General features: G+C 52.5%; 3 protein-coding genes across 3 annotated transcripts; 2 read left to right on the top strand and 1 right to left on the bottom strand.

The window, feature by feature from the left end:
• Positions 1-205: 205 nt before the first annotated feature.
• BU24DRAFT_487819 (uncharacterized protein) lies at positions 206-5,035 on the top strand (the record flags this gene model as incomplete). The annotated part of the gene is made up of 2 exons (XM_033533490.1): positions 206-654; positions 701-5,035. The coding sequence occupies exons 1-2, from the start codon at positions 307-309 to the stop codon at positions 5,033-5,035; spliced, it is 4,683 nt and encodes a 1,560-aa protein (XP_033389725.1). The 5' UTR covers positions 206-306.
• A 540-nt stretch (positions 5,036-5,575) lies between these two features.
• BU24DRAFT_417046 (nucleoside diphosphate kinase) lies at positions 5,576-6,566 on the bottom strand. Its single transcript, XM_033526617.1, has 5 exons — positions 6,488-6,566; positions 6,314-6,344; positions 6,065-6,212; positions 5,821-5,951; positions 5,576-5,737 (listed from the first exon to the last, which is right to left on the bottom strand). Exons 1-5 carry the CDS (start codon positions 6,505-6,507, stop codon positions 5,603-5,605), a joined length of 465 nt encoding a protein of 154 aa, XP_033389724.1. The 5' UTR covers positions 6,508-6,566; the 3' UTR covers positions 5,576-5,602.
• A 659-nt stretch (positions 6,567-7,225) lies between these two features.
• BU24DRAFT_383446 (glycoside hydrolase family 31 protein) lies at positions 7,226-10,754 on the top strand. The gene is made up of 3 exons (XM_033524807.1): positions 7,226-7,450; positions 7,573-8,359; positions 8,412-10,754. The coding sequence occupies exons 1-3, from the start codon at positions 7,366-7,368 to the stop codon at positions 10,531-10,533; spliced, it is 2,994 nt and encodes a 997-aa protein (XP_033389723.1). The 5' UTR covers positions 7,226-7,365; the 3' UTR covers positions 10,534-10,754.
• The last annotated feature ends 78 nt before the right edge of the window (positions 10,755-10,832 follow it).

Raw genomic sequence — 10,832 nt, 5'->3', positions numbered from 1 at the left:
AAATAACTCAAAATGAAGAGTTTGAATGTTGATGTTGTGCGAAAGTTGGTTGGAGTAGAGATATCAAGTCTAATTCGGCATTCAATGACATGTCGTCAGTCACAGATGTTACAAGGAAGGTAGAGCCGAGACACGCTAAGGGATGATCTTCGGGAGAGCAGGATGTCCCCATGGTGCATCGCGGAATGAGCCGTCGCGCCGCAAGCTCACCTCCGCGATAAATCAACTGCAGGTCGCGCAATCCTCAATAACCAAAACCATGTTGCGAATATAGCCTTCCTAGCTGGGATAAGGCGGTTACTCATCATGGACCATATACCAATCGCCAAAATTGAACCTCAGCTATCGGATCTATACTCGAAGTCTTTCAAAGCTGTTGTAACCCTACTCTGGCCGTATTCATCGTCCACGCGACAATGCGCTTTACTACTCGCCGAACCTGATTTTCGCCTCCGCCGGAAGAAAGGACAAGTCAGAGTTCGATTCTCCAGCTCCAGTGCCAAAGCTATTGCACAGACAGGGATTGGTATTGGAGATGAGGTTATACTTGAGCTACGGGGAGCGCAATTCGTGCAAGAGGATACAGATGCCGTACGCACTCCAGGAAGGAGTATAGATTGGGAATTATCGTACTCGCAGACGCTGGTCGTACAGGTACGGGATTCATTCCTTCCGTTCGAGATTCTGCTGACACTTGTAGATATCCCGCAATGGGACCCAGATTGCCACATTGGATATTATCGATGCTGCGCCAACGCCAGCTGTAACGTCACCTATACGCAAGCCGATAACCTCGACTCCATATAAGAGCCCAGCTCCGCAAAGTATTGACGATCACAAGTGGACCTCTCCCGCATTCCTAAAGCGATCAAGGCTGTCCAACGGCGCGCACTTCGAATCCGAGTATGACCCGCTTGTAGATGATGCAGAGAACGGGGGTGACAAGAAAAGGAGGAGAAAATCCTACAGGGACTGGAATGTCTGGACATACTCCGCTAGAACACCATCTCCAGAGAAGGAGGAATGCGAGGCCGAGAATGTTGACGGCATTGAAACTTCGCCGGTTCCTGTTTCTTCGCTTTCTTCAACGAAGCAGCCCGTTCTGGCAACATCGGCACCACCGATTGATATGAACGGAACAGTTCGAACTCCAGAGAGTCTCAAAACAGAGAATACGTCAAAACCCGAAGATTCGAGAAAGCATAATTTACCCACAGATAATAACAATTACGACCTCTATGCGGATCCAGACGAAGCCAATCCTTCTGATGTAGAATATGCATACGGTGGCGACACTGCGGAAAATACGGAGGCAAATACCGACGAAGAGCTTGACGATGCCTCAAATACACGAGATCAGAATATTGACAACGGTCACCCAGAAGTACCAAATTATGAGGTTTCAGTTGTGGTTGCAGTGGCTGATGGAAACGAGAAAAGAGATGACGGAAACAGTCATGAACAACCATCGATACACGAAGAGCTTGTTGTCATCGAGGACGAATCAGAAGACCAGGGACACATATCTCAGGACCGTCCTGCCTACGAAGGGGCTGAAGATGCACCGCCGTCTGCGAGCAGCCTTACGCCATACGTTGTCATGCCTCCACCTACACTGCCGACACTCCAGACGGACTTTTCCCCTATACCAACACCTGGCTTATTGACACCAATTGGCAAGGAGCCCTCAAGTCCTGTTATTAGGCCACTTGACTCCGCTACCTTGCCCATGCCCTCGCCGTTCCCTGGTGAACAGGACGCAACGACCTCATCATATCTTGATTACACGGCTGACGTGCTTGAGGATGTCACGGGAGTTCAACTGGTAGAAGAGGAACCTTTGAATAAAGCTGTCCACGACGCAGAGTCAAGCTTCTACAGCTCGACAAGATCTGTGAATGTGCCTACGCCACATCGCACACACGAATCGGCATTTACAGATATCAGGTTCACATTTGGTCTAGATGGTACAATGTTGTCACGTCAGAAAGAAGGCAAAGAAGAGCAGGACCCGATTGGAGCCGATTTTGATCACGCACAGGATATCCATGATGACGGAAAGCCAGAACTTGTTTCCGATACAGGCCTTGATATTCCGAATACATCTACAGTCGATGTTCCAAGTCAGGTGGACCCTCCCAGCTCAAGCCAGATCCAGGAGAATGAGTCAATTGTCATTCCTGAGACAATGCCTACCGAATCTCAATTGGAGGCATCTCCTGCACTTGAAGACGAGACCCCGCATGCATCAGTTCAGCAGTCCGACCCTGAAGTAGAGGTCATCGCACTGACATCTGATTCGGAATCGGATCGCGAGTCAATTGCAGACGACGCCGAAAGTCTTGCAGCGGGTGATGAAGAACATCAAATCTCGGCAGTGGATTGGGCTCAAGTACAGGACAATCAGCAATCAATGTCCATGTCTGATTTGATCGACTTGGACAGCGATTCTGAGCAGGAGATCGAGGAGGAGAAGGGAGTTGTAGGAGAAATGGATGTTCACACGGAAGACAGTCAGGAACGCGACGAGTCTGCATCCGACGTATCGCGCGATGAATCCGGCATGGCATCTCCGGTCAACTTGGATTCACAAGATTCAGGTGCTCAAGTCCAAAGTTTCGAAGAAGATCGGGAAATCGATGATTCTACCGAATCCGCAAAGCCACCGCACGGTGTTGAAAACGCATCATTGTCGGATCATGATGGTTATGAGCACCATGCGCACTTGAATGCGCAAGCTGACCCCAGTGCAAGCCTAGATACCGCCCCTTCTTTTGAAAATGCTCAAGTGCCTGAAGATGATCGTCTGTCTGAAATATCAGCTGTAGACATAGACGAGATAATACAGAACCGAGCTTACGCGCAGCCAGAATCGCGCGACGCCAGACCGACATCGCCAGAACACCATCCAGATATCAAGATAGAGTCTATCGAGGATGACAGTTCGTTCGAGTTGCATGAACAGAAGGATTCTCAGCCCCAGAAGCATGAAGATGGTTCTAACACAAGCCCGAAAGATGATCTTGTGATAGAGGTGCCCGGCCATAAAATGGGGGAGATGGTAGAAAAGACGGTCTCTGCCGCTGGACCTGCCCGGAGCACTCGATCAAAGACCAAATCATCAATATCACCCCCGAGAGAGAGCTTGACGCCCTCGCAACCTAAGAAAGTCCATAAGCGGTCGAAGGGGTCCCTTGGCTCGATTACCGATGTGGTTCTTTCCCCAACTAACATGCGGTTGCGGTCCACGATCACCCCAGACACTGCTCCGCCAGAGTCGCCGTACTACCTACGATCACAATCTAAGAGATTGACCTCAACACCAGTTGCCATCGAGTCGACGACTAGAAGGACTCCTGGGACTGCTTCCAAGTCGCTCGCGTCGCCTCTGCAGGATTCGTTTGGTGCGGCGCAGAGGCCGCTTGCCAACACTTCAATGACCCCCGAAGTTCCCTTCTCATCTCAAGACTGGAGGAGTTCGCAACGAAGTTTTGCAGATGTCACTGTTGTAGGGGACTCCGATGTAGAAAGTGTTCATTCTGAGGGCTCTTTGTCGACCAACACTCCGTCCAATAAGCGTGAAAGTCTAGCCTCAAACAACGAAGCTGCAGCCGTGGAAGCTTCGGGAGAGTTACTCAATTTTGGAAGTAGCCAGTCGATGGGCCAAGGGGTGACACCTAAAAAAGGAAAAAAGAAGCCAAACTACCTGGACTTAAGTGAAGTTGGCACACCCACGAGAAACGCGATATTGGGGGCATCCGAAGATGCTGTCTCAGAAGTTTCCCTAGAGTCGCCGATGAAAACACCAATTCGACGTTCACCAAGACTACAACGTTCGAGGCGGGACATTTACGACATTCCCGATACACCTAGGCAGGATCACGAGGCAACAGGCTCTGCAAACGGAAAATTACCGCAGATATCTCACGATTCCTTCCCCGGGCCTCACCTTCAACAAACGGAGAATCACCTCGAGCAGGCCAAGCACCTCACTCCGAAGCTCACGCGTATCACATCCACCAATCTCCACACCCAAGACCCATCTGAGGACATAGAAATGGAAGAACCAACCTCTCCCACCAAGTCCACACCCCGCCGCAACAATAACAACAACAACATCACCACAACACTCACCTCCCCCGCCTCACCAACCCGCACCCCCAGCGTCCGCTCCGAAGACCTCTCCGACCTCGAAGACACAACCACCACCACCACCTTCGCCGCCGCCGCCGCTCTCACCACCCCAACCTCCCCGCCATCAATCGGCCTCTCCACCCCAATATCCTACTACACACCCCTCAAAGACCTCCCCTACTTCCTCAACCGCTCCTCCCAAACCACCACAAACCCGGACATCCTCGCCCTCGTCACCACCCCCACAACCCCTCCCAAGCGCGCCGAAAAAGGCCCAAAACACTTCTCAACAACCCTCCACATAACCGACCTCTCCATCTTCTCCTCCCACCCTCCATCCGCCTCCCAACAATCCCAATCGCAGCTCCCAACCGCGGCGGAGAGGACAGTGCAAGTGTTCCGGCCCAACGCCGCGGCGCTTCCCGTCGCAGGGAAGGGCGACGTCGTGCTGCTGCGCGGCTTTGCGGTCAGGTCGGCGCACAGGCGGCCGTATCTGTTGTCGACCGAGGAGTCCGCATGGTGTGTGTGGCGGTTTGATGGGCCTCCTCCCGCGCTTGCTTCCAATCTCATTCCAAGTTCCACGCCTAAGGGAAAGGAGAAGGAAACAAGCAAAACGGTATGGGGATCCTCAAGGAAAGCGAGGGAAGCTGCCGCCGCTGCTGCCGCCGCCGCCGCCGCGAGAGGGGACGAAGGAGCGGAGGCGTTGAAGGCGAGGGAGGAGGTCAGAGGGCCGGAGGTGGAGAGGGGGATTGGAGAGCGGAAGGAGGTGGAGAGATTGAGGGGGTGGTGGGGGGATGTTGTTGAGGGGTGTTTGGCTGAGGGGGTGGGAAAGGGGGAGGGGAGGTGGTTGAGGAGTATGGGAAGGGATGGGGAGAAGGGTGGTGAGGGTGAGGAGGAGTAGGGGGAGTGATGGGTTTTGGAGAGGCGTTTGGGATGGTTGGGTTGTGTATATGTTATGGGGGGTTGAGTATATATATCTCGGACACATACATGTATATATGAGCATGAAGGTATTTTAGCGAGATCATTGGGAAAAGGAAAAATATATTTTCAATTCATTCATAACATATGGTCACAATGATGCTCAAATACACGTAGAGAAGGTTTTGTGCTTGGGTGCGTGGATGGATAGAATGGCATGATATGGCGTGGCAGGGAATCAAGGTACTCTCTTCCTCTCCTATCCGGACGTCGGATTTGAGATGAGAGGACGGGGCAAACGATTGAAGGCCATCAAGGCTTAGAAGAATGTCTTCCGGGCACATACACAGTACACACACATACGCAGAGCAAGAAGGACAATGACATAGGAAAAGATGAATTCATTTTCATTCAATTCCTAACATATATTTATATTGTTCATTTCTTTTTAATCCGTTTCGTTGTCCTTTCCAATCCCTTTTTTTGGTGGCAGTGTCGTCGAAACTTCTCATGTCATATCCCTATCCTATCCTATGGAGTGGATAATCTAAGGCTTCTCGTAGACCCAGTCGAACTGGGAGGACTTCCAGCTCTGGACCTCACCCTCCTTGAACCAGAGGGCGATCTCCTTCTTGGCGTTCTCGACGGAGTCGGAGCCGTGGCAGACGTTGCGGCCGACGTCCTTTGGTGATGAGTTAGTTGGTTGTTCGGTTTGAGAGGTTAGGGGGAGGGGGGAGATGAGGGAGAAAGAGAAGAGAGACGTACGATGGCGTAGTCGCCACGGATGGTGCCGGGGGCGGAGGCAAGAGGGTTGGTGGCTCCGAGGATGACACGGCCGGTCTTGACGGCGTCGCGGCCCTCCCAGACCATGGCGGCGATGGGGCCGGATCCCATGTCTTTGTGCAGGTTGTCAGTGATTTGTTTGTATCATCGTGGGTTGTTTTATGTTGTTGGTTGAGCTGAGAAGATGGGGACGGGGTTCTTTTCAGAGCGGATGAAGAGGACGTACAGGCAATTAGACCGGGGAAGAAAGGCTTGCCGGCAAGGTCCTCGTAGTGCTTCTCGAGGTGCTCCTTGGAGGCGGAGACGAGCTTGAGGGCGACGAGCTTGAAGCCGCGGTTCTCGAAGCGGGAGATGATGGGTCCGACGAGGCCACGCTGGATGGTGGGGTTAGCATTGGATTCAGATGTTTGGGATTGTGGTAATGGATTGAGGGTAGGAATTGGTAGTGCATAGATGCAAGGAGTGCAGTGCTTACCTGGACGCCATCGGGCTTGATAGCAATGAAGCTATACAGATGGATAATACGTTAGCATAACGGACTGGTTCAATTGTCGAGATTGTTGACCCATTGTTGCTCCAAAACAAATTGTATGAATTGGCGGGGTATGAGGGGTAGAAGTCTCAAGGTAGGGTAGATGGATGGACGTACGTCTGCTCGGTGGAAGACATTGTGGATGGATTGTTGTTTGTGGATGTGGAAGAGGGACAAGTAGGATTGGAAGTGAAAGGAAGAGAAGAGGAAGAGCTGGAGACGGTGGGTAGAAGTATAAGGGCGAAGGCGAGAAGGAGAAAGGAAAAGCGTGCTAAGGCGGTGGACACGAAAATATTGAGGGAGGGGCACCAACGACGCGGGTGCTGGCGTTTAGTTGCGTCTACTTAAGGTGCGGCGGTGCGTAGGCGTGGTCTCGATTCTATGGACACTTGGGAGTGGAAGGGATGGGATGGGATGGTTGATTGGGTGGGGGGCTTTTTTTCTTATGGAGGGGTGAATTCAGTAGAGATATACAAAATAAGGGTCTCACACGGTGGCTGGCTGATGGGGATAGATTCAGATGGATGAGGATAATGAGGCTGATAATTGTATTTAGCTAGTGTTATTGGTGTTCCTGATTAGGTCTTGTTGTTGTCTTTGTCTAACTGTTTATTTGCAAGCTGCTTCTTCTTGTCTCTATAACTATAGAGCTGTTGATGTTGATGTATTTTGTGCAAACCTACATAACATTTATGAATCGATTTTGGTGTGTGTTTCGAGTTATGCAGATTACCCAATGCGGACTAGCTCAATTACCCATAATTGGACAATCGCGGGGGATCCGGAGTTACACTCGGCCCGACATGGATGGGAGCTTGTTTCACCACCTGGCCATACGGGCATCCATGATCCATCCCATATCAAACAAAAGTGACGGCCATCCACCAAGACGATCACGAATTCATGGTTTGAGGATTCTGGAAGACTCACAACCCTTCTCTGAAGCTTGTCTTCCCTCCTCTCGCTAGGCGAACAGCTACATAAACTCCACCACCATGCTGTCTCGATCAAGCTCCAGTCCCCGGTGGACGGGCTTCTTCCTTGTATTCCTCTCGTTATGCTCTCTCTTCGTACCTGCTGGTATGTAAACCACCACTCCCTTGCTGACGATCTTACCACCAAATGTACAATATCATCGCCACCTCAGGCTACAATCAATTCGACTATCTACAATCATCCATTATACTAACCTCAATTCATAGTCTCCGTCAAACATGAAAACTTCAAGACCTGCGCTCAGTCCGGCTTCTGCAAACGAAACCGACAGTTCGCCGACGATGTAACCTCCTCATCTGCCTGGACCTCCCCATACAATATCGACCCCGCCACCATTTCCTTTAGCAAAGGCCAATTGAACGCCGTCGTTCTAAAAACCGTAAAGGACGGAGAGGACAAAGTCCGGTTGCCGCTGACCGTCACATTCTTGGAGTCCGGCACTGCCCGTGTTACCCTCGACGAGGAGAAGAGGCAGAAGGGAGATATCCAATTGAGGGGCGATAGCAAGGTCCGAAAGGAACGATACAACGAGGCTTCTCAGTGGGCCCTTGTCGGCGGACTCGAAGTCTCCGAGGGTGCTGCTCTGAGCGAAAAGGCCGAGGACGGATTTACCAAGGTGTTCTACGGCGAGGGAGGAAAGCACCAGGCTCTCATCCGACACTCTCCCTTCAGCATCGATTTCCAGAGAGACGGCGAGACCCAAGTCAAATTCAACGACCGCGGCCTTTTGAACCTAGAGCACTGGCGTGCCAAGAAGGAGAAGCCAGTCGAAGAGAAGAAGGAAGGCGAGGAGGAGAACAAGGAGGAAAAGAAAGAGGAGGAGGCTGAGAAGGGAGAAGATGAGAGCACATGGTGGGATGAGACCTTTGGTGGCAACACCGACACGAAGCCCAGAGGTCCAGAGGCTGTGGCTTTGGATATTTCATTCCCCGGCTACGAGCACGTCTTTGGTATCCCCGAGCATGCCACCAGTTTGTCCTTGAAGACGACGAGGTAAGGATGAGATTCACCAGTCCAGATAAACGATTAACTGACATGCTTCGAGGGGGGGGGAAGGTAACTACAACGAGCCGTACCGACTATACAACGCCGACGTTTTCGAGTACGAAATGGACAGCCCCATGACTCTTTATGGAGCTATCCCGCTTATGCAAGCCCACCGCAAGGGTTCTACCGTCGGTGTCTTCTGGCTGAACGCTGCAGAGACCTGGGTCGATGTCACCAAATCCAAGACTTCGGCCAACCCGCTTAGTCTCGGTACAAAGAGCCGCACAGATACTGAAACCCACTGGATCTCTGAGAGCGGTCTGTTGGACGTCTTTGTCTTCCTTGGCCCTACGCCGCAGGACTTGAACCGCCAGTACGGCGAACTGACCGGCTTTACCCAGCTGCCCCAGTCATTCGCAATTGCATACCACCAGTGCCGATGGAACTATGTTTCCGATGACGATGTCAAGGACGTGGACCGCAAATTCGACAAGTTCAACATCCCTTACGACGTGATCTGGCTCGATATCGAGTACACGCACGAGAAGAAGTATTTCACCTGGGACCCTCTGACCTTTATCAATCCCACCAAGATGGGCAAGCAGTTGGAGAAGAGCATTAGGAAGCTTGTCGTCATCATCGACCCCCATATCAAGAACACCGATAGCTACCCGGTCATTGATGAACTAAAGAAGAAGGATCTCGCCGTCAAGAACAAGGAAGGAAACCAATACGAGGGATGGTGTTGGCCCGGCTCTTCCATGTGGATCGACTGCTTTAACCCTGCTGCGATCACCTGGTGGAAGACTCTTTTCAAGTATGACAGTTTCAAGGGCACTCTCTCCAACACTTTCATCTGGAATGACATGAATGAGCCGTCCGTTTTCAATGGCCCAGAGACTACCATGCCCAAGGACAACGTACACTTCGGAGGTTGGGAACATCGCGATGTCCACAACATCAACGGCATGACCTTCCACAATGCCACTTACCAGGCTCTCCTAGAGCGTAAGAAGGGTGAAGTTCGCCGTCCTTTCGCACTGACCCGTTCGTTCTACTCCGGTAGCCAACGTGTTGGAGCGATGTGGACTGGGGACAACCTCGCGGAGTGGTCTCATCTCGAGGCATCGCTTCCCATGGTCTTGAACCAGGGTATCTCTGGCTTCCCCTTCGCTGGTGCAGATGTTGGAGGTTTCTTCGGCAACCCAAGCAAGGAGCTCCTGACTCGCTGGTACCAGGCTGGTATCTACTACCCCTTCTTCCGAGGTCACGCCCACATCGACACGCGCCGCCGTGAACCCTACATTGCTGGTTCTCCCTACACCGAGATCATGACCCAAGCTCTGCGTCTCCGTTACCAGCTCCTTCCTGCCTGGTACACCGCCTTCCACGAGGCCGCCACGACGGGCGCACCCATCATCCGTCCCAACTACTGGGTCCACCCCGAGGATGAAGCCGGCTTCGCTATCGACGACCAGCTCTACATCGGATCCACCGGTCTCCTCGCCAAGCCCGTCACGAAGGAAGGCGCTGACAGCGTTTCTGTCTACCTCGCAGACTCCCAGCCCTACTACGACTACTTCGACTTCACGACCTACCAAGGCGCCGGCCACCACCACACCGTGCCCGCGCCCCTCGAGAAGATCCCCCTCCTCATGCAGGGCGGCCACGTCATCCCGCGCCGCGACCGCCCCCGCCGCTCCTCCGGCCTCATGAAGTTCGACCCCTTCACTCTCGTCGTCGTGCTCGACAGCGCGGGCAACGCAAACGGCACGCTCTACCTCGACGACGGCGAGACCTTCGAGTACGAGCAAGGCGCCTTCATCCACCGCCGCTTCTCCTTCTCCGCCAAGCACGCCTCCCTCACGTCCACCAACCTCGGCGGCCGCGCAACCACCAAGACGGACAAGTACCTCAAGACCATGGCGAACGTGCGCGTCGAGAAAGTCATCGTCGTCGGCGCCCCATCCGCATGGCAGCACAAGACGTCCGTCACGGTGATGGAGGAGGGCGCCAAGGAGTCCGCGCGCAGGAAGCAGGTCGACTTCGAGTTCTTCCCTGCCGACGGGAAGAAGGCGGCCTGGGCGGTCGTCCGGGACCCCAGGGTCGCGATCGGGAAGGGCTGGAAGATCGACTTCTCGGATAAGAGCGGCGGCGGCGACCACGGTCACCAGCATTAAGTGTGCTGGGTGGGACTGATGCATGTAGTTTTGTTGTTTTGCCAAAATATCCAGTCGATAAGTTATAAGTCAATCGATCAAATGTATGAGAAAAAGCGTCGTCGTTGGAAGTTAGCGTTTGTGCAGTCGTACTCGACGTGACGCATCTCGCGCCGTCAGTGGTATGAATAGAGAAAATCATACATCATTTAGGATAGTTACCTAAAGAATCGACTTTGTCCAAATCTTCACATTCACATTCATCACTCATTCAACCGTTTTGATATGTTAAGATATGTTTTACATTGACTAATTTCTCT

Source organism: Aaosphaeria arxii, assembly GCF_010015735.1.
Source record: "Aaosphaeria arxii CBS 175.79 unplaced genomic scaffold BU24scaffold_1, whole genome shotgun sequence".
Classification (NCBI taxonomy): domain Eukaryota; kingdom Fungi; phylum Ascomycota; class Dothideomycetes; order Pleosporales; genus Aaosphaeria; species Aaosphaeria arxii.
The sequence above is the reverse complement of the archived record's forward strand: the minus strand, read 5'-3'. Positions and strand labels throughout refer to the sequence as shown.

Bases quoted from the DNA above. Each gene is read 5' to 3' on its own strand.
- BU24DRAFT_417046 (XM_033526617.1), bottom strand. From the start codon at position 6,507: ATGTCTTCCACCGAGCAGAC. The intron at 6,345-6,487 runs GTACGTCCATCC...CCATCTGTATAG, and splicing joins ATGTCTTCCACCGAGCAGAC to CTTCATTGCTATCAAGCCCG. The intron at 6,213-6,313 runs GTAAGCACTGCA...CCCACCATCCAG, and splicing joins TCAAGCCCGATGGCGTCCAG to CGTGGCCTCGTCGGACCCAT.
- BU24DRAFT_383446 (XM_033524807.1), top strand. From the start codon at position 7,366: ATGCTGTCTCGATCAAGCTCCAGTCCCCGGTGGACGGGCTTCTTCCTT. The intron at 7,451-7,572 runs GTATGTAAACCA...CTCAATTCATAG, and splicing joins CTCTCTCTTCGTACCTGCTG to TCTCCGTCAAACATGAAAAC. The intron at 8,360-8,411 runs GTAAGGATGAGA...ACATGCTTCGAG, and splicing joins TTGTCCTTGAAGACGACGAG to GGGGGGGGAAGGTAACTACA.